At 39.3% G+C, this 26,238-nt stretch overlaps 1 protein-coding gene across 2 annotated transcripts in view; it reads left to right on the top strand.

Annotated features, from left to right (window-relative positions):
• Window positions 1-1,242: 1,242 nt before the first annotated feature.
• Window positions 1,243-26,238, top strand: part of LOC149845167 (chromo domain-containing protein LHP1-like) — a 51,765-nt gene continuing 26,769 nt past the window's right edge. The window contains exons 1-5 of one of the 2 annotated variants that reach the window (XM_089995569.1): window positions 1,246-1,574; window positions 1,713-1,738; window positions 1,846-1,932; window positions 2,044-2,174; window positions 2,262-2,880. In XM_089995569.1, coding sequence (XP_089851695.1) covers window positions 1,314-1,574; window positions 1,713-1,738; window positions 1,846-1,932; window positions 2,044-2,174; window positions 2,262-2,880 — 1,124 coding nt within the window. In that variant the 5' untranslated portion in view covers window positions 1,246-1,313. Of the gene's footprint in view, window positions 1,575-1,712; window positions 1,739-1,845; window positions 1,933-2,043; window positions 2,881-26,238 lie in introns of both variants that reach the window. The other variant, XM_089995568.1, reaches the window with a different exon arrangement.

The raw sequence follows: 26,238 nt of genomic DNA, 5'->3' as shown, positions 1-26,238 counted from the left end.
ATGGTGTCTGTAACACATATTCAATGTTTCAAATTTTGAGATTAATAGGAAGTTCACACATAAATTTTATGCGACCTTTGTGATATCCTTAAGAAAAAATGTGCGTAACTCCTTTTAAGTGGTTATTTGCGTTACCCATTATGCGAAGATCGTTGGTTCATCACATGCGAGAATTAAAAAGGTCATAGTGAATTTGGGTATTTATGATTTTGAACATTGAAAGAATAGCGAAAATTACAAAATATTTGTGAAAAGAGATCATAGTTTTGGTATAGTACAATTATTTTTCAATTAAATAAAGTAATTGTCATCTACCTAACAATTTGGTATGTATACTTTGAATTTAACAAGGTAATCTGACCCGTTTACATATTAAAACATGTTTTGTTAACTAATTTAACCCAATTTCTCTTTAGTTTTTTTTTCATTTGACTTAAACTTGATAAAGATCAAACAAGATCCAATTATGCCAAATAGTAAGGACTAGACTGAAACCTAGTATGACGGGTTTTGCTCCTAATATGCTCGGTTGCCCGTTCTATGACCGGGAACTCTAGTACCAAAAAGCTGAAACTTGTCATAAATGTGAAAGAGACGAAAATTGCTTTGATCACAAGTAGAATCAACAATCACAGTAGAGAAAGTGGAAGTGTGATTGTTGGTCACAAGGTCAATCTTGTAACCAACTTTCACAATATTCAAAACAATCTTATGCTACACTCATCTGGTGGGTAGCAATGCCCATGAGGGCCTACACTCGTCTGGTGGGTCGGACTTGTAAAATTCACTAAGTTGACAGGACGTCACACAAGTTTGAAAACTGTGAACGAAAGGTCAAAGCTGGTGTACTTTCCTGTGGGCGTTGGTATCTCAAAGGTTTTATCAACTGGAGCCAATGCGAAGTCGGTGATAAGGAGGTTTTATCATTGGATTAAAAAAAAATTTTATGACAATCATAAAGTTAATCACAAGTGCTTTTCTCATGTTTCACGAACCTTAAGAAAATGTTTAATTGCTGTTTACTATCAGGATCTTTAGAAAATCTAAGGAAACACGGAGCGTTGCTGCCTGAAAATTATGCCGCAAGGAAACTCTCCTTCATTCTGGTGTCGTGTCTTCTATGCTATATGAACAGATCATATCGTGTCAATTTCTTCGTGTCTTTGTGACAGACGAACAGTCCGAAAAGATGAGAGCTAATTTGGGGTGAAATAGCGAAGAAAGAAAAAAAAATTCGGAAGGCGCCACGCCATCTGCCTCGATCTGTGTGCATACGTCAGTGGGGTTCTTGCGGTTTGAGAGAGAGAGCAGCCATGAAGCAGTCGAAGAAGGCCTCAGCAGCGAGCACTCCGGAATCGGCGCAATCCAAGGAGCAAGAGAAAGGTAAGGAGAAGATGGTGGAGGAGAACGAAGGAGGAGGGAGGGGAGAAGAAGAGGAGAACCCTCCCGAGGAAGAGGACTACGCTGATCCCGAGGAGGAAGAGCAGGAGGCCCAGCTGCGCGCCTTGGAGCGATCCAAACTCGACGATGGATTCTACGAAATCGAAGATGTTCGGAAGAAGCGGACGCGAAAGGTATTGTGGAGAGAGAGAGAGAGAGAGAGAGAGAGAGAGAGAGAGAGAGAGAGAGAGAGAGAGAGTTTTGTTGGGTTGGGTTTCCTTTGGCTTAATCACCTTTCATTTTTTTGCGGGTTTGTTTGTTTATTTTTACAGGGTCAGGTCCAGTACCTCATAAAATGGTACAAGTTCCTTCTTATTCTTGTGTGAATTTTGCTCTGTTGGTTTCTTCTTCTTTGACAAATAATTGGGTTCTCTATGTTTTGCCGTTTTGCTCCTCTTTCTCAAGGCGGGGATGGCCGGAGACGGCAAATACGTGGGAACCAGTCGAGAACCTTCAGAATTGCTGTGACGTACTCGAGGCTTTCGAAGAGCGGTTCGTTTTGCTCCCTGTGTGTGTGTGTGTGTGCGCGCGCGTGTGGGGGTGTTTTTCATGGCTGAAGTTATGAGCCAAAATTTTCCTGTTTTTGGGAATGTCAATTGTTAGGTCTTCCCAGTCCAGCCGGAAGCACAGAAGGAAAACTCAGTATTTCTCCAAGAAAAGAAGAACAGTGCCTTTTGCCTCTCATTCCCGTGCCAGTGACGGGGCTGTGGAAAACGACGAAGAATCAGTTGAAGGTGACGACCACGGTGAATCTGCTACAGAGGGTAATAATCCTCCGGCATTGTCTGCTGATGTTGTTGATGGTCTTGCTCGTGACTCAGGGGTACAGGAGGAAGAGGAGGAGGCACACCCGGATGTTATGGCCAAAGAGGGGGAAGGCGAGGAGCCCGTGTCTACTTCGACGAGAATCACCAATGCTGATGCCGATTCTGGCAATCCTTTCTGCGGGGCTGATACTGATAATAGTGCTGTTAAGAAAGGTGACGAGAAACAAGAGGCCGGTGGACAGCAGGTTATTAAGGGTACTGAAAATGATAAGGAAGAGAGAAGTGCTGCTGGTATTTCAATCCACTTCCAAGATATCGGTAGCTCTCTGCCTCTGATCAATCGTGATGATGGTTCCACCAATAGGCCCAACTTGCAAGATGGGCAAAACAATCGATTCACAAGCGCTAAAAAGCGAAAGTCAGGCAATGTTAAGTGGTTCAAACAAGATCCTCCTTGTGTTGAACAGAAAGAATCCAACTCGAGCCATGTGGCTGATCCTTGCGTGGATAAAGATGGCGTTCCACCTACTGAATCCATGGGAGATGAAGGAATCAACGCTATGAAGGATAGAGAGCTCTCGAGTTCCACCACTCGAATTATTAAGGCCATTACTTACACCACTTCGACGACCACCAACATCCAGGAAGTTGCTGTATCATTCAGGGCATTGAGGTATGGATATGATATACTCAATTTCTTTTCTTTGTTCCCTTGCATTGCCTAGATATTCTACTGTGTCATGCCGTGGCATTATGCTACACAGTGATGCATATACTTCAGTTAAGCATGACCAAATGCTTCATATTCATGGGTTGACTCATTGACTGTGTTTTTGAAATCGGTTCTATCATGAAAGATTTATCTGAGGTGTCCTAGGTCTGAGATGCAATTACTTGGCTTACGGTTTATTGCATTTCCAGTTGCCAAATTCTCAGCCCACAAGTACTCCACACACTTGGTTAGGTGGGCTGGCTTAAGGCATTCAAGTTAAAGGATGTCCAGACTCGAGAAGTTGATATCCGGTGTGTGCGCCACTTGCTGCACCAAAGCCAACGGGAAACTCATGGAGTTTTACATTGCTAACAATAACACAGGCTATGGTCCAATGCTGTAAAAATAGTATTGTATATTCATGAACCAATATGATTTAGTAAAAAGAGTCACTTTAATCAACTTGTATTGCATGATATGAGTTTGTATTAAACTGTATCATATAGTCGTATTGTATGAGTTGGCTTTTATCGAAAACTTAAAGTTCCTAGTGGTCAGGAAGGTGGCATCCAACCTGTTTTTTGTTACGAACTGTCCTGAAGCCATTTTGGATCCAAATCCGCCCAAGAGACCCAGTCCGACAGGGACCGAAGGACCTCCTTTCCTATTTTGATTCTTATTTTTGGTCTTTTACCTCTTTTAGGACTCTTAGGTACTCTATAAATAAGTGTTATTATTCTTGATTAATTATGAATAAAATTAGTGAATTAATTTTTGTTGTTGTCCCTGTTCTTGAGCCATACTCTTAGAGGGAACACCTTTTCTTTCTCTTCTCTTTCACGTTTTCCTTAGCAGCAACCCACTCAAATAGGGATGGCAGTGGACCGGGGCGGGGGCAGGGGACAAGGTCTCCACCCCACCCCGTTTCTGAATTTTAACCTCCACCCCCGCCTCCATCCCCGCACGGGGATGGATTTTAACCTGCACCCCCCCTCCATCCCCGTTTCATGTCCTCCATCCCCGGTCCAAACGGGGGTGAGGCGGGCCCCCGTTTCCCCTTAGTCTATAGTCATTCCTTAAAGAATTGGGGACGGGGCAGGGCAGGGCTAGGCGGGGATTGGGACGGGGCGGGGCGGGGAAAAGCGTAAGTCCATCCCCGCACGGGGATAGATTTTAACCTTCATCCCCACCTCCATTCCCGTTTCATGCCCTTCATCCCCAGTCCAAACGGGGCGAGGTGGGGCGGAGCCCCGTTGTCCCCTGGTCCACTGCCATCCCTACACTCAGATGGATCAATATTTTCCCTTTGCCCTGTTGTTGGCCCTATCTGACGTAAAGCCTAGCTAGATCGAGAACAAATTTATATCTTTCCTAGCTTTTCCTTACGTTAGAGCCTTCTTGAGGTCGAATTTGTCGAAACCATCCCTCTCTAGGGGTCAAGTTTCTATTAGTGGTATCAAAGCATCACTTTTGGGAAAGAGTGTCAACCAGCCGGACTACCCTGGTCTACACAACAATGGCTTGTTAATATATATATATATATATATATATATATATATATATATATATATATATATATATATATATATATATATATATGCCCAACATGAGCATTTTGGTTATTTCACATTATGTAACTAGGTTAGTTAGAATAGTTTTTCTTTTCTTTTTTAAATTTAATTGGCCATTAGGGGCTCTATGGAAATTACCCATAGAGCCATTGGGATTGCTCCTAACGTCTCCATGGGAGCTCCCTAGGCTCCCCCTTGTATGTATTGATGTGTATAAATAGGGACATATTGTCCCCATTTATTTTAACGCCTCTTGCTAAGCATTTCATTAGTAAAATCCTTATTTTTATATTTTGTTGCATTCCCTAGTTGACTTAGTGTTATCCATAGTGGATTTGTGGTTGTGCATATTGCATTATGCTTTTGTATGCCCTTAGTTGGCTTCTATGTCACATGGGTGCGGGGGTGCGGCACTTTCAACAAACATGGGTGCGAGGGTGCGGCAAAAAAAAACACATATATATATATATAATTTTTAAGTTTTAACAATTAACAACATTTAATGAAATAAAAAACAATTATCACAATATCATCAAATCAATTCATCATCATGCATGCAATAAATCAAATTAACAATTTACAATTCTATTCTACATCATAAAAACCAACACCACAATTATAAAAACAATCAAATAAGTAAAGCAGAAAAGAAGTAAATTATATAGTATACTAACAAAAGAAGCAAAAAATACATAATTACATACCAAAAGTATATCCTACACAACGTATATGGCGATGAGGTAATTATATACCAAAAGTATATCCTACAAAAGTTCAACAACACTAGCAGCAGAACTCACATGTGGGAATGAGGATGATGCAAGTCCTTTCCCTTTATTCGTTATTTTTGTCCTTAAAACACAAAAAAATAGTCAAAACCCATTCTTATATCAAAAAATGTGAATCAGTTGGACAAATTCACTTTCATTCTGAATTTTCAATGCACATTCAAGACTGCAACAATAATATAAAAACATCGAATGAAACCTGCACTATTGTAGTATCTTCTAAGCATATTCACAATAAACAAACTTTCTTGTGCAACACCACTGATGGAAATGTGGAAGATTAAAGCTTGTTCCTATGTTTCTTGTGCAACACCACTGATGGAAACTTAGACTAATTGAGATACATTGATAGGCCTCTGATGTTGGGAGCTGATTGGAGATGACCAACCACAACTCCAAACTGCCTAAGAGTTCTATGTGGTCATCATCTTGATGATTAATGATTGGGAAACAATTAAAAAGCTTTGTTGCTTACATGGTCACAACTAACAAATGAATGCAATGAATAGTCACAACCCTTTAAAGAAAGGGAGTAAAAAGGGGGGGAAATTATCTTAAGAAACTTATGAACATAATGGTATAGATTTATATATAAGTGGCACTTGCACCAATATAGGAATCTTTGGTATTAGAAATTTTATAAGCCTAACTATTCGTTGACTAGTTATTTCTTAGGAACACCCCCAGAAAAAATAAGTGACAGAACACAAGTCACATTTACACTCAAAAAACAACTCGCATCTCAAAATTTTCAGCTCATTAAAGTCAGGGTGGTGCTGCAATGACAGAACAAACACTCCATAACAACATATGGCCGGCTATAGGGTCGAATGAGATAGGTCCCACTATCCTAAACGAGGTCCTCCAGTTCGAACACAAGAAGGTTATCTCCTAGCTTGCTTATCAGAGAAAAAACATAACTTGTCATTAACAGGTTAATCGTTTAAAGATTACAAGAAACCTATGTTTTACAGAATAATTAACTTTATAATGTTTTAATAACGGCTCACGCTTTCATTGACAACTTTACAGAATATCAGAAACCTATTCATAATGGCCATTTTCTGGCACACATATAGGGCCCAATGTTCACATAACAGTTCCAAAAAATAGCAGAAACCAACAAGAAGATAACCTGGGTACAGGTGCCTTTGCGGGTGTAGGTTTGCAGGTAAGGGTACAGTGATTGAGAGTGAGACTGAGAGTGAGAGAAGAGAGACTGAGAGTGATGGAGAGCTCGTGAGATTGAGAGAGAGAGAGAGAGAGCGAGTGAGAGTGGGAGAGAGAGAGACATACCTGATAAGTGAGTAGGAGCGGCCGGAAGGAGTCAGAGAACATCGGCGTCGACGAAGTCATCGGAGGCGATGTCGGCGTCAGCTTCAGGAGGGAGGTTGGGGAGGAGGATTAGGGCAAAAGTATTTTGCCCTAATCCTCCTCCTCTCAAGCAATAAAACATTGATTTTTTTTTTCAGTCTTAAATTTGGACAAAAATGACCCTGGGTGCGTTGACCGCACCAGGTGCCTCACCCGCACGTGCACCTGCGTCGCGTCGTCGCGGGTGCGGCACCCGGTTGGCCGAATCCCCGTGACTTAGGTTGGCTTGTATTTATCTTTCGCTCATTTTATTACATTGTATCAGAGCCATAGTTTTCTTGATCTTGTAGAAAGTGTTCGTGTTCGTGTTCGTGTTTGTGTTTGTGTTTGTGAAGAAGCATCCAAAAGTGTTCGTGTGTTCATGGTGCTTGCAAGTGGCCATACTCTTCTATACTTTTCTCCTCTCTCTATCATTCAAATAGAGCATGAACACAAAATTGACCTTTCCTTCAAACTCAATGATACTAACTACATGATCTGGGCCTCCACTATGGAGAACAACCTCAAAGAAAAGAAGCTTTGGGGATACGTGATGAGCACGATTCTCGAACCTCAACTCAAGCTCACCAAACTTGAAGGAGGTCAAGAAAATGCTCTTTAAGGGATGCTCGATCCAAAGCTATTGAAGATCATAAATAAAAAATAGAAGATTGGGAGAGTAACCATGCTAAGATTCTTGCATGGTTCATGAATAATGTTGAAATGAAAATTTGTGCTAATATTGCCAAATTTACAAAGGCAAATGATGCTTGGTTGTTCATGAAAGACATGTCCACTCAAAAAGATCTTGCAAGACAATATTACTTGTAAGAGAAAATTAGAACCAAGCATGGGGACATGAATGTTCATAATTTCTTTAGTGCATTATCCCCTCTTTGGGATGAATTGACACTATTAAAGCCTAAGTGGGTGGCCACCGAAGACGTGAAACTTAGGCAGGAACAAATGAAAAAAGAGTAATTTTTTCAATTTTTGTATGGATTACGTTCGGAGTTTGAACAAGGTCTTCTCTCCTTCATAGGACATCTTCACTTCCTTTGGAAGATGTCGTTGCCGAAGTATGCCAAAAAGAAACTCGTCTTGGCATGGCTAAAAGAGGAGATGAAGTAATGGCCATATCTAGGCCCTGGAACAATGTTAGATCTTATAGACCTCCACAATTTGGGCGGCAAAATGGCTCATGGATCAACAACTATAGAGGATTAAAAAAGCCTATGTCATTTTTACAGTAAGCCAAGTCACATTAAACCACTTTGTCCAAAGCTTAGAAACAAGGTGACTTTCGTAGAAGAATCCACACCAAAGAAAGCGGAAGAAGGCAAAAGTGGAGGAGAACTAAAAGACACTCTGGTAATTAACTATGACGCTTCAACAAATGCTCAAATCTTAATCTTCTACATCGGGTACCGCCATTGCTTCCACTTCTTATCCCGGTGAGTGCTCATGGATTCTTAACTCGGGAGCTTCCTTTCATATGACCTTGCATGAGATTGCTTTGTCTGACGTGTGCACTAACCCAAATTTGCCTTGTGTTTCCACGGCAACATTTTTAAAAATTAAAAGTATTAGAAATTTAAATTCTTAAAACTTTTTTGTTCAAAAAATTAGGATTGTTCCTAAGTTAAATTTAAGCATTTTTTCTGTATCTCAACTTACTGACCATGGATATGAAATTTCCTCTTCATCTAAAAGTTGCTTTATGTAGGATCTTCAGTCAGAGAAATGGATCGGGCAAAGCCATAGGAGGGGAGATTTCTATTTCATTGATTCTTTATCTCTTCCACCAAAATATTTTTTTAATTATGTCCAAGATAATGATATTGAAACTTGGCATAAAAGATTTGAACATCCAAACTATTCAAAAATGTATCTTTTTCCTTTTAAGAAAAAGTTTTGTAAAGAAAAAGGTGTGCAAAGCAGTGTTATTAAAAACGCGCCTCAAGGCGCAAAAAGCGCGCCTCGCTTCAAGGCGAAGGGCTTTATGCTTTGAGGCGTACGAGTAAAGCGCAAAAGCCCTGAGGCGTGCGCCTTATATGCCTTGAGGCGCACGCCTTGAGGCGAGTCGCGCCTTAGGATGAGGCGCATATGCCTCATTACTTTTGGTCAAATGAGGGTCAAAACCCTCATTTGACCAAAAATTAGGGTTTAAACATAAAGGGGTCGGGGGCCCTTTATGTTTAAGCCCCTCGTTTTTTTCTCACCCCACTCTCTCTCGGGTTTTTTTTTCTCACAGCAGTCTCTCTCTCTCGCCTCTCACAACATTCTCTCTCTCGTGGTGGAGACCCGAAACAGTTACGCTCTCTCTCTCTCGTTTCTAGTTTTTTCTCTTTCTCTCTCATTCTCCTCTTCTTCTTCTTATCTCTTCTCCTTCTCAGCGCATTTACACGTCTTCCTCAAGGTAGCTTGTGCACGTAAGTCTCAAGCTACCCTTATCACTCATTCTTTTGCCTTTCTATTCCTCTAAATTGTGAACTTTTTTCGTTGGCAATGCAAAATGAGAACTTGTCATTTGTTTGCCTTCATGCTTCTTAAGCAGTAAAATTGAGTCAGTTGATTGATGAAATACAAATTAGTATGCACTATTGAATATTTACTTTGCAGATTATTACAATTTATGTAGTATGGATTTAATGATTGATGAATATTATTGTGTTGTATGACTGAATATTTGTTCATTTATTCTTTCTGAAACCATTATCACAGTTTAAATCTTTTTTTTTGCGGGGTAACTTTCAGTCATAGTCATGTCTTGGTTGTAGGTAAAATCTTTGTTCTTGGGATATTATAAGCTTTTAGATAAATCTTGGCAAAAATCTCTGTACTAAAAAATACAATATAACAATAATAGTAAAATAAGTAGGTTTCAGTATTTTTTTTTTCAATAATGTAAAGAGAACACGAAAAATCTCTTAAAAATAAAAATAGAAACTAAGAGTACTTGTATTTAAGTTATAGAAAGCATAAGCAAGGGAAAGTTCTGTAAATATAGTGATAAATATCAGGGTATTTTAGAAATGTTTTCAACTTTTTTTTTGAGATCTTTTTTTTTTTAATTATACCACATGATAATTTCATAATATTTTCAGAAATATTGCATATATTGTGGCGATATTTTGAATATGATTTGAAATTGTTGATGTCTCTTTTTGATAAAATGATTTTTGAAAAGATTTTTAAATGAAAAGTAATGTGAAAACCAGACACCAAATATAAAACCGGTTCTCACAAGTGGTGGAGACCGGGTCGAACTCAGGGAACGGGGGATACTTGTATTCAAAACACGCAACTAAACTACGCTTTATTGCCAAATGAAAAAGTACTAAGAAAGTAAAGCTAATTTACTATTAAACAAATGAATATCCTACGCAGATGGTTTAAAATGGTTTTATTACAAACCCAAAAATTGAATTAAATTCCTAAATTCTAAAAGAAAAGCAAAAGGTGTCTTCTATGCTCGTGCTTCGTGTCGCGTGTCGGGCGCGCGCACAAGATATCACTTGCTTGCTTTCTCCACGTCTTCCTGCACAATTCAAAAGCACACGAGCAACACAAGAGCTATACGAAAGATATACTATTTGAATTGCAAAATTATGAAAAATATACCAAACGAATGCTAATGGTAAAAGCTAATGCAAATAATTAAAATACTAAACAACAACAACTACACCTTCATCCCCAAAAAATGGGGTCGGCGATATGAACCAAAAAATAAAATCATTTCGGGTCTTCCACATGAATCCTTCTCCTCCAATCATTTCTATCCAATGCCATGTCCTCGGTGAGGTTCAAAGCATTCATATCCTTTCTTATCATCTCCATCCAAGTCTTCTTAGGCCTACCCCGACCTCTTTTAACTAATATATTATCCCATTTCTCCATCCTTCTAACTGGAGCATCATTAGGCCTTCGCCGAATATGTCCAAACCATCGTAAACGATTCTCTCTCATCTTATTTTCAATGGATGCAACACCTACCTTCTTACGTATCACCCCATTTCAAATCTTATCTTTTATTGTATTTCCACACATCCATCTAAGCATACGCATCTCAGCTACACTCATTTTTTGAATATGATGTCTCTTGGCAGCCCAACATTCCGTACCATATAGTAAAGTGGGCCTAATTGTCGTCCTATAAAACTTTCCCTTCAACCGCAGCAACTAAAAAAAATAAACACTCAGCAACAATGTGAAACAACGTGAAAACAGCTAATGAATGAAATGCAAACAAGTAAACAACACATACTAGCCATATGCAAATGCGAGTAAACAACAAATGCTAAGCGAATGCACAAGATTGCAAATGCAAAATTAAGATGCAAGAACGAAATGTGAAAAGTGTAACCGCAAATGTAAAAGAAAAATATGAAATTCAGGATCACAATGCAATGAAATGCTGGTAAATGAACAACTCTAGAATATGAGATGAATAAAATGAAACTCAACAAATACGAGGAAAATGCATATGCGATTATAGAAAAAAAAACAATTCATAGACTAGCTAAGATGTGAAAATCAAAGGCACAAGCTGCCTTGAAAATGAAATAAAAAAAACCTAATGCTGTAAAAATAGGACCCAGCCGTGAAAATCAAAGGCACAAGTTGCCTTGAGGATGGAAAATCAAAATCAAGTGCCCTGAATGGCTTTCGGGTGGACTCAGTAGAGTGGCCTGCCGGAGATGAGGCTCAGGTGGACTCAGGTGCTCAGCCGTGAAATAAAGTTTAAAATCTGCCCTGAAATGAATTTCAGGTGCCGTGAGTGACTCAGGTGGACTCAGGTGCCGTGAAATTGAAAAACGAATAATTGCAGTTGCTGTGAAGAAGTTCACGACAAGAACAGAGAAAGCACGATGGATGCTTTCCCGGTAGGGGATTCCGGCAGGCTGAAACAGATCCGGCGAATGTAGTGGATTCCAGCCAGAGATCTGAAGGGGATTCCGGCGAATGAAAACCGGTTCAAGCAGAAGATGAAGATTACGGTGGATCTCCAGCAGCAGAGGTGATGAGTCCAGTAGAACACACAGGAAAAGGATTTCACGGTGAAATCAAAGGCATTCACCGTGAATTCAATTGCAGATTCCTACGGCAGATTCGATTGATCTGATTAGCAATTCCGGCGGATCTGGTTTCACAGATGAGCTGAAGATTTCGGCAGATCTAAAACTACCAGCTGATGAATTAGATACAGATTTCACAGTAAATCTGTCTGAAATTTACAGAATCTTCCATTCCTGGTGGAATTTCCAGAGGCACTTCACTGTAAACACAGGTTTCACGATAATGCAAAGTGATTTTCACGGTGAATCAAAACTTCACCGTGAAAATCACATCTGATCTTGATTCACAATGCAAGTGAAACCGTTAGATTTTGGATACTTCACTGCAAATACAGAACAGATGCATAGCTGATGATTATATGCAGTATGACAAATCAATTTATTTAATGATGCTAATACTGATTCGATGATGAAAATGAAGGATAGAGCGTGAAATGAAAGATGCAATGAACTAGTTGCAATGAACTACACTAAATGAAATAGAATTTACAGAAAAAAAAATCAGAATTCGTGAGATGAGAAGAAGGGAAGCGAAGAGAGAAGAAGAAAGCAATGCTTACCGTGGCTGGACTGGGTTGAGGAAAGAAGCGGCTTCTCCCTTGTCGTCGACGGAACCCGGTGAGAAATCTAGAACTCTGGTGAAGGAGGGAAGAAGAAGGAAAGAGGGGGAAAGAAGAGAGGGGTTGAGAGGAAGAGGGGTTCACGTATTGGCAAAGAAGGACCCCCTCTCCTTCCCCTAAGTGGGTTTTTTAAAGGAAAAAGTTTTCAAAAACACTGCCTCTTATTTCACCTAAATTCCGAAAAAAGGCTTCCTGCAAATTGCTTTCTCTAAAAACTAGTTTCTACACTATTTAACCTAGACTACTTTTACTACACTTTCTAAGAATTTTTCTGAACTAAATCTACTTAAAATCCAACTACTACAAGTGACTAACTTCTAAAAAATTATTAAATCGCAAAATTAACTCGCAATTTATGTTTTTTTCAAAATTTACCTTTTTCGCACATTTTCTCGAAACTAACGATAAATGTGGGAATTTAATAGAATTATTTATCGGATCATGCATGCATTAATATTATTTAAATGCTAAAATAAATGCATGATCAAATACCCCCATGCTTATCATTTGCTAATCCTCGAGCAAGTTGAAGCAAAACTGCAAGAATCAACAACTACTTAAACTAACTCACTTTCGTAGGAATCACGATTGCATTTAGCACATGCAATATGCCCTTTCAATCCCTAGGTAAGGTCTCGTGAGGGTTTGCAGTGATGCTACCTACAAACATCTCTGTCATGTATGCAAAATATTACACATTTTCAAAAGTAGTAGGTAATTAAAGACTTTGTTTTTACAAATATTTCCTGTTATTACATAATCAAAACATAATTAGTCTTTTATATACCACCACAGAAAAAGAATTTCTTTTACTTTTCTAAATATCATAATTATTTATGTTTTATTCTCGAAAAATTAAATAAATACAAGTTATTATTTATTCATCCTCGCTCATATGTTTTCTGCACAGGTTTTCTCAATCACACTTCTAAGTAGTGAACTTTTTCTTTTTCAGCTCTTTTAATTTTCAATTTTTCATGCTTTTTCTTTTTTTCGCACTTATTTTTATTTTATGGCTTGTGTATGGTCTGCTTTTATGCCCTGTGCAATGTCAATACAACAACAACAACAACAACTACGCCTCTAAAAACATTAGATTTCGAATAACATTCATAAGTTCAAACTCTTTCTTTAAAGACCTACTTTTCGTGAAAAATATGTAAATATGTGCAACGTAGACAGAAATATCAAGGTGTGCAAACTACATCCTCCCCTATGCTTGAATGACACTCTCCCAGTGGCACTCCCCCATGCTTATATGAAACTAAGTAAATGCACATGCAACATAATAAATGAGGGAAAATAGTAGAATCAACCTGACATGAATTATGAATACACATTCTACGAGTACACAGAAGGAAATATGCACATGACATGAAAACTCACGAATGAAAAGAAAAAGAAAAACCTAAGAAAATCTACAAATCCTAAGGGTAAATCTAATAATATACAAGATATGGACTGCCTCCCATAAAACGCTAAGTTTCACGTCCCCAGTCAGAGGAATCTCTGGAAAAACCTTCATCGTCCATGAGATCAATGGACATGAAGTCTCGCTCAATCGGGCTCTCTGAAGAAAAGAGTGTCATCTATGACACTGCGCACTGTGTTCTCGCCCACTCTACCCCTAAAAGTGGTATCATGACTCTCGCTACAGAAAGAACGGAGGTTAGTCTCCTCTGGGAGACTATTCTCAAAAGGAGAGTCTAGGACCAATCGACTATCACTGAATGTAGAATCAAACAAAGGATGAATATGATCTTGCTTGACTAGGTCAAGCATCTTTTGCATTCGCATCTCTTGCTTGCTGTAAGCAATCGATGGTCCTAATGTTTGAGAAACTGGGGTTCGGTGAATATATGATGATAATGCATGCTGCGGGCCTTGCCCCTTCTCCTGAGGCCGAATGAAGGAGATCGACTCGTCAGTGGCTATGACATTGGGATCATGAGTCGATTCTTGAATGGGGTGACACACCTTCTCATTCCTAAGGGATGTAACTGATTTGACCTGCGCAGGGTGTGAAATTGTAGGGTGCAGGTCAAATGACATGGAATTCTCTTCCTTGGGGATGACAACAGGTTGACTAAATAGGTTTTCCTTGCTTTGTCTGCTGAAGGTCTCAGCCAACTGTCCCATTTGAGTCTCTAGCTTGGCTATCGACTGTGTATGAGAACAAAGAGTGACTTTAATGTCAGAAAAAACCTCTAACATCTTCTCCTGAAATGATATGCTCGATGTGGGCTCCTGAGGAGAAGGCAAACTATACTGGGGGTGGACCTATGGAACAATAGGACGCGAGTAACCTTGTGAAAAGTTACTCTGTCTAAGCTGTGTCTGGGAGGGCTGATGGATTGGTTTCGCCATTCTGGGTTATATGTAGGTGCAAATGAATCGTGCACGGGTCTAGCGAAACCTTGGGCAGCCTTCACCTGCTCCTGAACGAATTCAGGATATATCGGTGCTGTCGAACACTCTGAAACACAGTGTGCAGGGCTAGCGCATAGCTCGCAGACTCTTCCTACTGGACTTCGTGAAGAATTGGTTAGAAATTGATCTAATTTTCTAGACAACTGGTCAACTTTGGTTTGCAAATCTCGCTCGGACCCTACTTTGGAAATCCCTACTTTCCTAGGATCATTAGGCACAGATGTAGTACTATCGAGCCGTGAAGACAAGGCATGATGCATCGCGTTCTCACTCAAGGTCTCAAATAAAGACCAAGCCTCGTCCTCACTCTTGAGCATGAAAGTGCTCCCACACGACGAATCAACCATTTGACGCTTCTTCTCAGTAAGACCGTCATAGAAATATTGCAGCAGTTGCCAACGGGGCACCTGGTGGTGGAGACACTTGCGGAAAAGATCCTTCATCCTCTCCTAAGTCTCGTGAAACAATTCTCCCTCTATTTGCGAAAAGCTGGTGATGGTCTTTCGATACTGATTCGTCTTACCAATTGAGAAATATTTATTTAGGAACTCCCTTTGCATATGTTCCCAAGTGGTAATTTGAACTGTATCTAACGCCTTCAGCCAATGCTTGACTTTATCCTTCAGAGAGAAGGGAAACAAGGTTAACCTCATAGCATCGTCTCCAAAATTGTTGATTCGCACTGTCGAACAAATCTCAAGGAATTCGTCGAGATGATAATATGGGTCTTCATTACTAAGGCCATAAAACGAAGGTAGCATCTGGATCACACTAGCCTTAATCTCAAAGTGGTTCGCTCCTACGTCAGGTCTCGTGATGCAGGAGGCAAGAATATACGTATTGGGCATGAAGTACTCCCTAAGGGGACGAATCATCTGCTGATCCTCAGCCATGATTGTAGATCTCTGGGCTCTCCTAATAAGGGATTCTGGGTCTTCAATCGGCTCTACCAGCTCGGGGTCAAGCGAGCGTCGCCCTTGCATACACCACGAGGTAGACCGGTATAGCATACGTCCTAATTTGGGGTTTTCTATCTAACCAACGCGTTAGTAGCCAAACCACAAAGCGAGTAAAAAAAACAAATACTGAAAACGAGAAACAAACAAACACCACACACTTGCACTCAACAGGATATTTGCGAAAAGCAAACTATGAGCACGGTACCAATCGTGCACAGTCACCTCTAAGGGAATCCTATAGGTGGGTTGTGCAGGAAAAGTAAACTGTTCCCTACGTTGTGCAAACACGTGGTTCTAATCCTAAGTACGAAAAGCAAATTAAACAATCTTAATTAATCCACTAAACCATCTTAATTAAAGAATTGAATTAAACTAACAACCTAAAATACGAGAACAAACACAAGGCAATAAAGTGAATACTTGTATTTCGCCGTTTCTCGGCAACAACGCCAAAAATTTGATGTCTCTTTTTGATAAAATGATTTTTGAAAAGATTTTTAAATGAAAAGTAATGTGAAAACCAGACACCAAATATAAAACCGGGTCGAACTCAGGGAACGAGGGATACTTGTATTCAAAACACGCAACTAAACTATGCTTTATTGCCAAATGAAAAAGTACTAGGAAAGTAAAGTTAATTAACTATTACAACAAATGAATACCCTACACAGATGGTTTAAAATGATTTTATTACAAACCAAAAAATTGAATTAAATTCCTAAGTTCTAAAAGAAAAGCAAAAGGTGTCTTCTACGCTCGTGCCTCGTGTCGCGTGTCGGACGTGCGCACAAGATATCACTTGCTTGCTTTCTCCACGCCTTCTTGTACAATTCAAAAGCACACGAGCAACACAAGAGCTATACGAAAGATATACTATTTGAATTGCAAAATTATGAAAAATATACCAAACGAATGCTAATGCTAAAAGCTAATGCAAATAATTCAAATACTAAACAACCAAAAAAAATAAACACTCAGCAACAATGTGAAACAACGTGAAAACAGCTAATGAATGAAATGCAAACAAGTAAACAGCACATACTAGACATATGCAAATGCGAGTAAACAACAAATGCTAAGCGAATGCACAAGATTGCAAATGCAAAATTAAGATGCAAGAACAAAATGTGAAAAGTGTAACCGCAAATGTAAGAAAAATATGAAATTCAGGATCACAATGCAATGAAATGCTGGTAAATGAACAACTCTAGAATATGAGATGAATAAAATGAAACTCAACAAATACGAGGAAAATGCATATGCGATTATAGAAAAAAAAAACAATTCATAGACTAGCTAAGATGATGTGAAAATCAAAGGCACAAGTTGCCTTGAAAATGAAATAAAAAAAACCTAATGCTGTAAAAATAGGACCCAGCCGTGAAAATCAAAGGCACAAGTTGCCTTGAGGATGGAAAATCAAAATCAAGTGCCCTGAATGGCTTTCGGGTGGACTCAGTAGAGTGGCCTGCCGGAGATGAGGCTCAGGTGGACTCAGGTGCTCAGCCGTGAAATAAAGTTTAAAATCTGCCCTGAAATGAATTTCAGGTGCCGTGAGTGACTCAGGTGGACTCAGGTGCCGTGAAATTCAAAAACGAATAATTGCAGTTGCTGTGAAGAAGTTCACGACAAGAACAGAGAAAGCACGATGGATGCTTTCACGGTAGGGGATTCCGGCAGGCTGAAACAGATCCGGCGAATGTAGTGGATTCCAGCCAGAGATCTGAAGGGGATTCCGGCGAATGCAAACCGGTTCAAGCAGAAGATGAAGATTACGGTGGATCTCCAGCAGAACACACAGGAAAAGGATTTCACGGTGAAATCAAAGGCATTCACCGTGAATTCAATTGCAGATTCCTACGGCAGATTCGATTGATCCGATTAGCAATTCTGGCGGATCTGGTTTCACAGATGAGCTGAAGATTTCGGCAGATCTAAAACTACCAGCTGATGAATTAGATACAGATTTCACAGTAAATCTGTCTGAAATTTACAGAATCTTCCGTTTCTGGTGGAATTTCCAGAGGCACTTCACTGTAAACACAGGTTTCACGATAATGCAAAGTGATTTTCACGGTGAATCAAAACTTCACCGTGAAAATCACATCTGATTTTGATTCACAATGCAAGTGAAACCGTTAGATTTTGGATACTTCACTGCAAATACAGAACAGATGCATAGCTGATGATTATATGCAGTATGACAAATCAATTTATTTAATGATGCTAATACTGATTCGATGATGAAAATGAAGGATAGAGCGTGAAATGAAAGATGCAATGAACTAGTTGCAATGAACTACACTAAATGAAATAGAATTTACAGAAAAAAAAATCAGAATTCGTGAGATGAGAAGAAGGGAATCAAAGAGAGAAGAAGAAAGCAATGCTTATCGTGGCTGGACTGGGTTGAGGAAAGAAGCGGCTTCTCCCTTGTCGTCGACGGAACCCGGTGAGAAATCTAGAACTCTGGTGAAGGAGGGAAGAAGAAGGAAAGAGGGGGAAAGAAGAGAGGGGTTGAGAGGAAGAGGGGTTCACTTATTGGCAAAGAAGGACCCCCTCTCCTTCCCCTAAGTGGGTTTTTTAAAGGAAAAAGTTTTCAAAAACACTCGCTCTTATTTCACCTAAATTCCGAAAAAAGGCTTTCTGCAAATTGCTTTCTCTAAAAACTAGTTTCTACACTATTTAGCCTAGACTACTTTTACTACACTTTCTAAGAATTTTTCCTCTTTATTTTTCCGAACTAAATCTACTTAAAATCCAACTACTACAAGTGACTAGCTTCTAAAAAATTATTAAATCGCAGAATTAACTCGCAATTTCTGCTTTTTTCAAATTTTACCTTTTTCGCACATTTTTTCGAAACTAACGATAAATGTGGGAATTTAATACAATTATTTATCGGATCATGCATGAATTAATATGATTTAAATGCTAAAATAAATGCATGATCAATTGTATTAGGGTCTGTGGAGAATTCTGGAAATTTGTGACCTTGCCTTTTCACCAAGAAGGGGTCTATCACTAGATTCACTACAACAAATTGACTCACTAGCAACGACCCTGAATCGTTGCCTAAAGTAGCCCCAACTGTCATCATTTGAAGCAGTGACAGACCATGTCCGTCACGGGAAAACCCGTTGCACAAAAAGTTTGAATCGATTAGCCTTGTTCCATTTTAACTCTTTTCGCTTGGCTTAGTTCACATTTTTTGGTTAAAGATCTTGTGCACTTTTTGGTTTCTCGTATACACAAGCATGTATGCATTCATTATTCAGATTGCAACTGCTATTAGTTTATTGTTTGTTTGTGCATTTGTTGACTATTGAATTATTGAATCATAAAATGCAGCAAAATCTTTTTCTGTTATTTTGAGTGTCTTTTATCAAAGAATGGTACTTGTAATCTAAATCTTTGTGTTAATATATATTTTCTTATATGCATTTTTGCAGTTGAACAATGGGAAAAGATGTAGGATGGGTTCATGGAGCTAAAGTTTTAAATCCCACTAAAGATCCCAAACTCGTAAGACATGTAATTTGCAATTACTGTCATAAACAGACTACAAGAGGCATCTCATCACTTAGCTAACACAAAACATGGTGTAAGCATGTGCGAAACGGTTCCACCTGATGTGAAAAGATTTTTTCAGAATCATCTAAGGGATCAGAAGAAAAAAAAACAAGAGGAAGAACAAAACAAGTTGAATATCGGGAGGAGTGTTTATTTTGGATCATCAACAAGCGATAATGTGAACAAAGAAACCAGTGGATCATGTAGTGATGCAAAAACAAACACAGGTGGTCCTATGGATCTCTTTGTGAACAAAGAAGCACGACAAACCACAATAAACACTGTTTTCAAAAGGGATGAAAGAAAAATGTATGTCGTGCCATTGATAGACTTTTTTATGCAAATGCCTTATCATTTAATCTTTGCAACAGTCCATATTTTGGTGCAATATTAGAAGCTATTGCAAATTATGGGCGAGGGTTCAAATCGCCTTCTTATCACGAGATCAGAACATGGATTTTGAAGGACGAGGTAGATTGTACTCACGAAATTTTAAAAGAGTTCAAAAATGAATGGTCAAAGGTTGGTTGCAGCATTATGGCAGATGGTTGGATAAATGAAAAAGCAGACAACTTAATTAATTTTCTTGTGAACATCTCATCTGAGATAGTATTTTTGAAGTCCGTTGACATCAGCGACATGGAAAAAACTTGTGTAAATTTGTGTAAGTTGTTTAAAGAAGTTGTTAAAAAAGTTGGTGAAAGTAATGTGGTGCAATTCATTGCCGATAATGCACCAAATTATGTGGCACCTGAGAATATGTTAACAGTAGGAAAAACATGTTTTTGGACACTATGTGCGGCGCATTGCTTGGATCTTATGTTAGAAGATATTGGAAAGATATCAATTTTTAAAGATACAGTGGAAAAGACAAAAAAAATCCAAGATATATTTATAGTCATGCATGGGTATTAAATTCGATGAGAAAGTTCAAAAAAAAAAAAAACTTCTACGTCTAGCCGTCACTCGTTTTGCCACAACATATTTCATGCTTCATAGTATTTGATGTTATAAGAAAGAGTTGTCGAGGTTCTTATCTTCAAATTTTAGGTCATCTAATTACTATAAGAAATCTGATGCTAAGAACATTTCTTATATTGTTCTTAATGATCATAAGTTTTGGGCTGTCATATCATATGCAATTAAAGTTATACTGTCTCTCGTGAAAGTGTTGCGATTAGTTGATGCAGATGAACCTGCTATAAGATTTTTGTACGAGGCAATGAATAGAGCAAAGGAGAAAATTGCTTCAAACCTTGACAAGGTTGGAAGAAAATATAAATCTATTTGGGATATCATTGATAGACGATGAGACTTGCAACTTTCATAAGCCTTTGCATGCAACTGCCTATTATTTACATCCACATTTTCATTATGCTGACAACTTCAAACCGGATGGAGAAGTTATTGTTAGAACTTGAGTTCTGGTGCTGATATGCAATGAGGAGAAAATAAGAAGAAAAGATAACAGAAGAAGAAAACACTAAAGTAGAGGAAGGAGTTGCAGAGAGGCTTTGGGCTGCAAGTAATTTTATCATGGACATATCTGTCCTACAACAAAACATAGAATTACATGTGTGTCCCCAGTAAACACGTCAAACACGTAGTTCTGAGTTCGGGTCTGGATCAGACCCAAACCGAACCCAGACTGAATTCACGACACTTAATAGCCTCCCTCAAGTTGTGCATGGTCTTGTACCATGGACAACTTGTTCTTGAAGAACCAGAATCTGCTTTTCGTCAAACCCTTTATAAATAAATCTGCCACCTGGTCTTCCGTAGGTATGAAATGAGGCTCAATCTCTTTGTCTTCAACCTTTTGTCGAATGAAGTGCTGATCTATCTCAAGATGTTTTGTTTATCGAACCCAGACTGAATTCACGACACTTAATAGCCTCCCTCAAGTTGTGCATGGTCTTATACCATGGACAACTTGTTCTTTAAGAACCAGAATATGCTTTTCGTCATACCCCTTGTAAATAAATCTGCTACCTGGTCTTCCGTAGGTATGAAATGAGGCTCAATCTCTTTGTCTTCAACCTTCTGTCGAATGAAGTGCTGATCTATCTCAAGATGTTTTGTTTTACTGTGGAAAATAGGATTAAAAGATATTTTGATGGCACTTTGGTTGTCACACAATAAGATAGATTTTGAGATCCGTTCCTGCAATTCATTCAACAAATGCCTTGTCCAGGTAGCTTCAGCAGTTGCAGCAACCATTGATCGGTGTTCAGCTTCAATACTTGATCTAGCTATTGCCTTTTGTTTTCTACTGCTCCAGGATACTAAGTTTTCCTCAAGAAAGATGCAATACCCGGAAACCGACCTCCTTTTATCAGGATCTCCTGCCCAATCCGCATCACTGTAGATCATTACATCATGCATGCCCCCTTCTTTCCAACTTTTCTTATATATCAACCCATCTCCAATGGTACCTTTTAAATACCTCAACACACGTTTGACGACATCCCTGTGTCCTGTTCGCGGCTCATGCATGTGTAAGATTGTGCCCAGCGTCATTGGGTTGGTGCAGAGAAGGGAGAAGACGCCTGTGAGAGAGAGGGAGGCTGCGACAATGAGTGGTACGATCCTCAACAACAGGATCGTGCCTTATATGTTATACTTATATTAAAATTAGATTGGGTCCGGATATTACATTATGTTACATTAGATCCAGACCCAATACAAACAATAGAATAAATACATGGATTTCGGGTCCAGATCCAAACCCATAATAGGTACAATGATACAACGATCCAGTCAGTCTTAATATCCTCCCTCAAGTTGTGCATGGTCATGCACCATGGACAACTTGCTCTTGAAGAACCAAAATTGTATATTGGTAAGACCTTTAGTGAACAAATCCGCCACCTGATCAGCCATCCGAATATAAGCAGATTCAACTTCCCTGTCTTCTGCTTTTTGCCAAATAAAATGTTGATCAATCTCTATATGCTTTGTACGGCTATGATGAATGGGATTGAAGGAAATCTGGATGGCACTCTGATTATCACACAAAAGAGTAGTGGGTAGAATGGTTTCTCCTAATTCTACCAAAAGATGTCTCAGCCATGTAACCTCTGTTGTATCTGCTGCCATAGACCTATACTCAGCCTCTGTACTGGATCGTGCAACTGCACGCTGTTTCTTGCTACTCCATGCTATTAAGTTTCCATCAATAAAAACACAATAGCCAGACACTGACCTTCTGTCATCTGGATCTCCAGCCCAGTCAGCATCTGCATGCACAATTAGTCTATGTTGCTCTCCTTTGGTCTTAGATTGATGGTAAACTAAGCCATCCCCAAGTGTTCCCTTTAAGTACCGAAGAATTCTCTTGACAGCATTCATATGTTCTGTGCGTGGATCATGCATGAATTGTGAAACTTGATTCACTGCATACACAATATCAGGTCTAGTGAAAGTGAGATATTGAAGCATACCCACGAGGTTGCGATATTGTTTGGGATCTCCATATGCCTCCCCATCTAGAACACTGAGTTCATAATTCAATACACTAGGAGTGGACAAAGGTTTACAATCCTTCATACCTGCCTTATCCAGTAAATCCAAGGTATATTTGTGTTGAGTTAGCGAAAGATATCTATCCCGATGGTCTACTTCAACTCCCAAGAAATAACGCAAAACCCCCAAATCTTTCATCTTGAACTTTCGACTCAAGAGAGTCTTTGTAACTTCTATATGTTCATCAGAATTCCCAGTGATAATAATATCATCTACATATATGAGAAGTAAAGTACTGACCTGACGATCTCGAAAAATGAATAAGGAATGATTGAGATAAGATCAAATGAATCCACGTCGTTGAACTTCGATAGAGAAGCTATCGAACCAAGAACGAGAGGCCTGCTTTAGCCCATAGATGGCTCTTCGTAATTTACAAACATGAGTGTTGGGATTGCATTATGCATAACCAGGAGGCTGCTCCATATATACTTCTTCTTTCAGACTGTCATGCAAAAATGCATTTTTGACATTGAGCTGATTGAGAGTCCGACCATATTGAACCGACAAAGATAAAATTAATCGAATTGTTCTCATCTTGACCACTGGGCTAAAGGTCTCATCATAGTCTTGCCCATATTCTTGAGTAAAGCCTTTGGCTACAAGTCTTGCCTTGTAGCGTTCAATGGATCCATCAGGTTTGTACTTGATCTTATAGACCCATTTAGAACCTACAACATTTTTGTTTGAGGGTCTAGGGACAATCTCCCAAGTTCCACATTCATGCAAGGCTTCCATCTCCTCATTCATGGCTTTAATCCACTTGGTTGACATGTATGCATCCGAGAAGCTGACATGTTCATCTTGCTTTTCAATCTGAGAAACAAATAATTGCAGATCTGTAGAGAAGTTATAACTGACCCATCTCTCAATAGGATGGCGAATTCTTCAGTTCGTCTGGGCTGCACATCAATTGGCTGATCATTATTCTTGTTTCGTCGTACATAGACGATTCCTTGAAATTTTGCGGCATCTGAAGTAGATATGCTAGGAACCTACGCATTTCTCAATTCTTCCATGTGAAGTTTAATACCGGTCTCACTCGGTTCAACAGGTGGCATGATCTGAGGTTCAATACCGGTCTCACTTGGTTCAACAAGTGGCGTGTGACATGAGGAAGCATCATATGTGTCTATCTGGTTAAGCAACTCAGTGGCAAGCCACAGTTGGTACCACTCAACGGCCTCATTGTGTCCATCTATACTTCCTGGGTGCTAAACAATGGTTTCATCAAACACAACATTTCGTGAGACTTTGATGCGATGAGTGATGGGGTCATAGCATCGATACCCTTTGTATTGGTCAGCATATCCCACAAACTTGCACACACATGCCTTGTCCTGAAACTTATTTCGTTGAGAGTTATCAATATGAACGTAACATATACAGCCAAACACTCGCAACTCATTATAATCGGGTTGAATCCCGAAAAGAGCAAAATAAGGGGTTTGGTTCTTTAGCAATGTCATGGGTAGACGATTTATGATATACACAGCTGAGTGGAAGGCCTCAGTCCACAAACTCACGGGAATGTGAGTGTCATGCAACATACTCAAGACACTTTCTACAATGTGCCGATGTTTTCTTTCCGCCACACCATTTTGTTGTGGTGTATGTGGGTAAGATATACGACGACTTATTCCATTATCTTGAATAAATTCAGTAAATTCCTTTGATAGATACTCACCTCCTTCATCACATTGAAAATGCTGAATTTTAGACAAGAATTGATTATAGACTGAAGCGAAAATGAACGAAAGAGTTTGAACACTTCAGATTTATGTTTCATAAAATAAATCCAAGTATATCTGGAGTAGCTATCAATAAAGGTTACGTAATAGCGACTTCTGGATAAAGAAGTTTGTGGGGCAGGACCTCAAACATCAGAATACACAATTTCAAAAGGTACTGAAGCTCTTTGATTTATTGAATTAAAAGGAATGACATGACTCTTGCATATTTGACAACTGGAACAAAGTGGAGTATCAGACTCAACACTCAGACTAGACTCTGGAACAAGTCCACTCGACACAGGGTTATTACACTGAGATAAACTAAAACAATCTTTAGACGACACTGGATGGACTGGCTGAACGACAAATGAATTTGATGAAGCACCACGAACATAAGAAGAAGAAAGTTCCTTGAGGATATACATGTTTTCTTGTCGTTCTTCTTCAACGAGCGTCTTCTTCCTGAGAAGATCCTTGACACATATAGAAGGAGTGAATTCAACAAAAGAATTAGTATCATCAACAAGACAAGTTTAGAGACAGAGACAATATTCTTGACAATACTTGGAGAATGATAGACATTGGACAAATTTAGAGAAGAATTAGGGAGGGAAAGGTTAACATTTCCAGTGTGAGATATAGAGTGAAGAGTACCATCTCCAGTTTTAATATGAAATTTTCCGCGATAAGGAACGAGTTTTAAAATCTTACCGACATCACCTGTCACATGCGCTGCAGCCCCAGAATCAATGTACCAGGTTCCTTGCTCATTTTGCTTAAAGCTTAAACTTGAAAGAGCAGATATCAGAAGATTCTTCACATTATCCTTTTCATCATCCTTCGAGCCTTCTCCTATTCTTCCTCTGTGAGAGGATCCTGCACCATTGAATTTTCCCTTGTTTTGTGGATTGAATCAACAATTAGCTTTGATGTGCCTCCTTTTGTTGCATTGAAAACATGTCGGTATGTTTCTAGAGCTCTGATTCCCTGGGAAAGAATTAGGTGACACGTTGGGCGTGGGCAACAATCCTCATCCTCCTTGACTATTCCTTCTCTGTCCACGTCCACCTCAAAAGCCTCCACGTCCTCGTCCTGACATCATCCCTGTAACCAATACATCATGGTGGCTCGAGTGCATCTCTTCTCCTCGAATAGTAACTTCATATTGTAATAGCTTCGCGCGAAGATCCTCAAAACTTGGTAAAAAAGGAAGGCATAGGAGGGATGTGACTAACATGTGATAATCAGATCCAAGACCATTTAGTGCCTGTTGAACTTTTTCTTTGTCAGGAATTTCATAGCCCACCATGGCGAGTTGATCAGTGATGGTCTTGACTTTATTCATGTACTCTGTGATTGACAAGTTTTCCTTCTTTAAGAGCTGAAATTCTTTCTTCAAATGTAGGATTCTGGCCTCTGAAATCTGTGAATAGGTTTGCGCCAACCTCTGCCATAGCTCCGTAGCGGAGCATTCATCGGGAATGCCCACTAATACCTCTTGGGAAAGAGTAGAAGTAATATATGCCACAACCGCCTAATCCTTTCTCCTCCATACTGTGAATTCTGAATTACGAACCGATTTGTTGGAAACCTCCCCTTTATCATCTCTCTCTTCTTGCAAAACAAACTCTGGTGGTGTAGGGACATCCATCAAGATATCCAGAGAGATCCAAACTCCTAATAAAAGGC

This window comes from Nuphar pumila, chromosome 2, assembly GCF_984573655.1.
Source record: "Nuphar pumila chromosome 2, dmNupPumi1.hap1.1, whole genome shotgun sequence".
Taxonomy (NCBI): Eukaryota; Viridiplantae; Streptophyta; class Magnoliopsida; order Nymphaeales; family Nymphaeaceae; genus Nuphar; species Nuphar pumila.
Note: the sequence above shows the minus strand (reverse complement) of the source record. Positions and strands in the feature narration are given on the sequence as shown.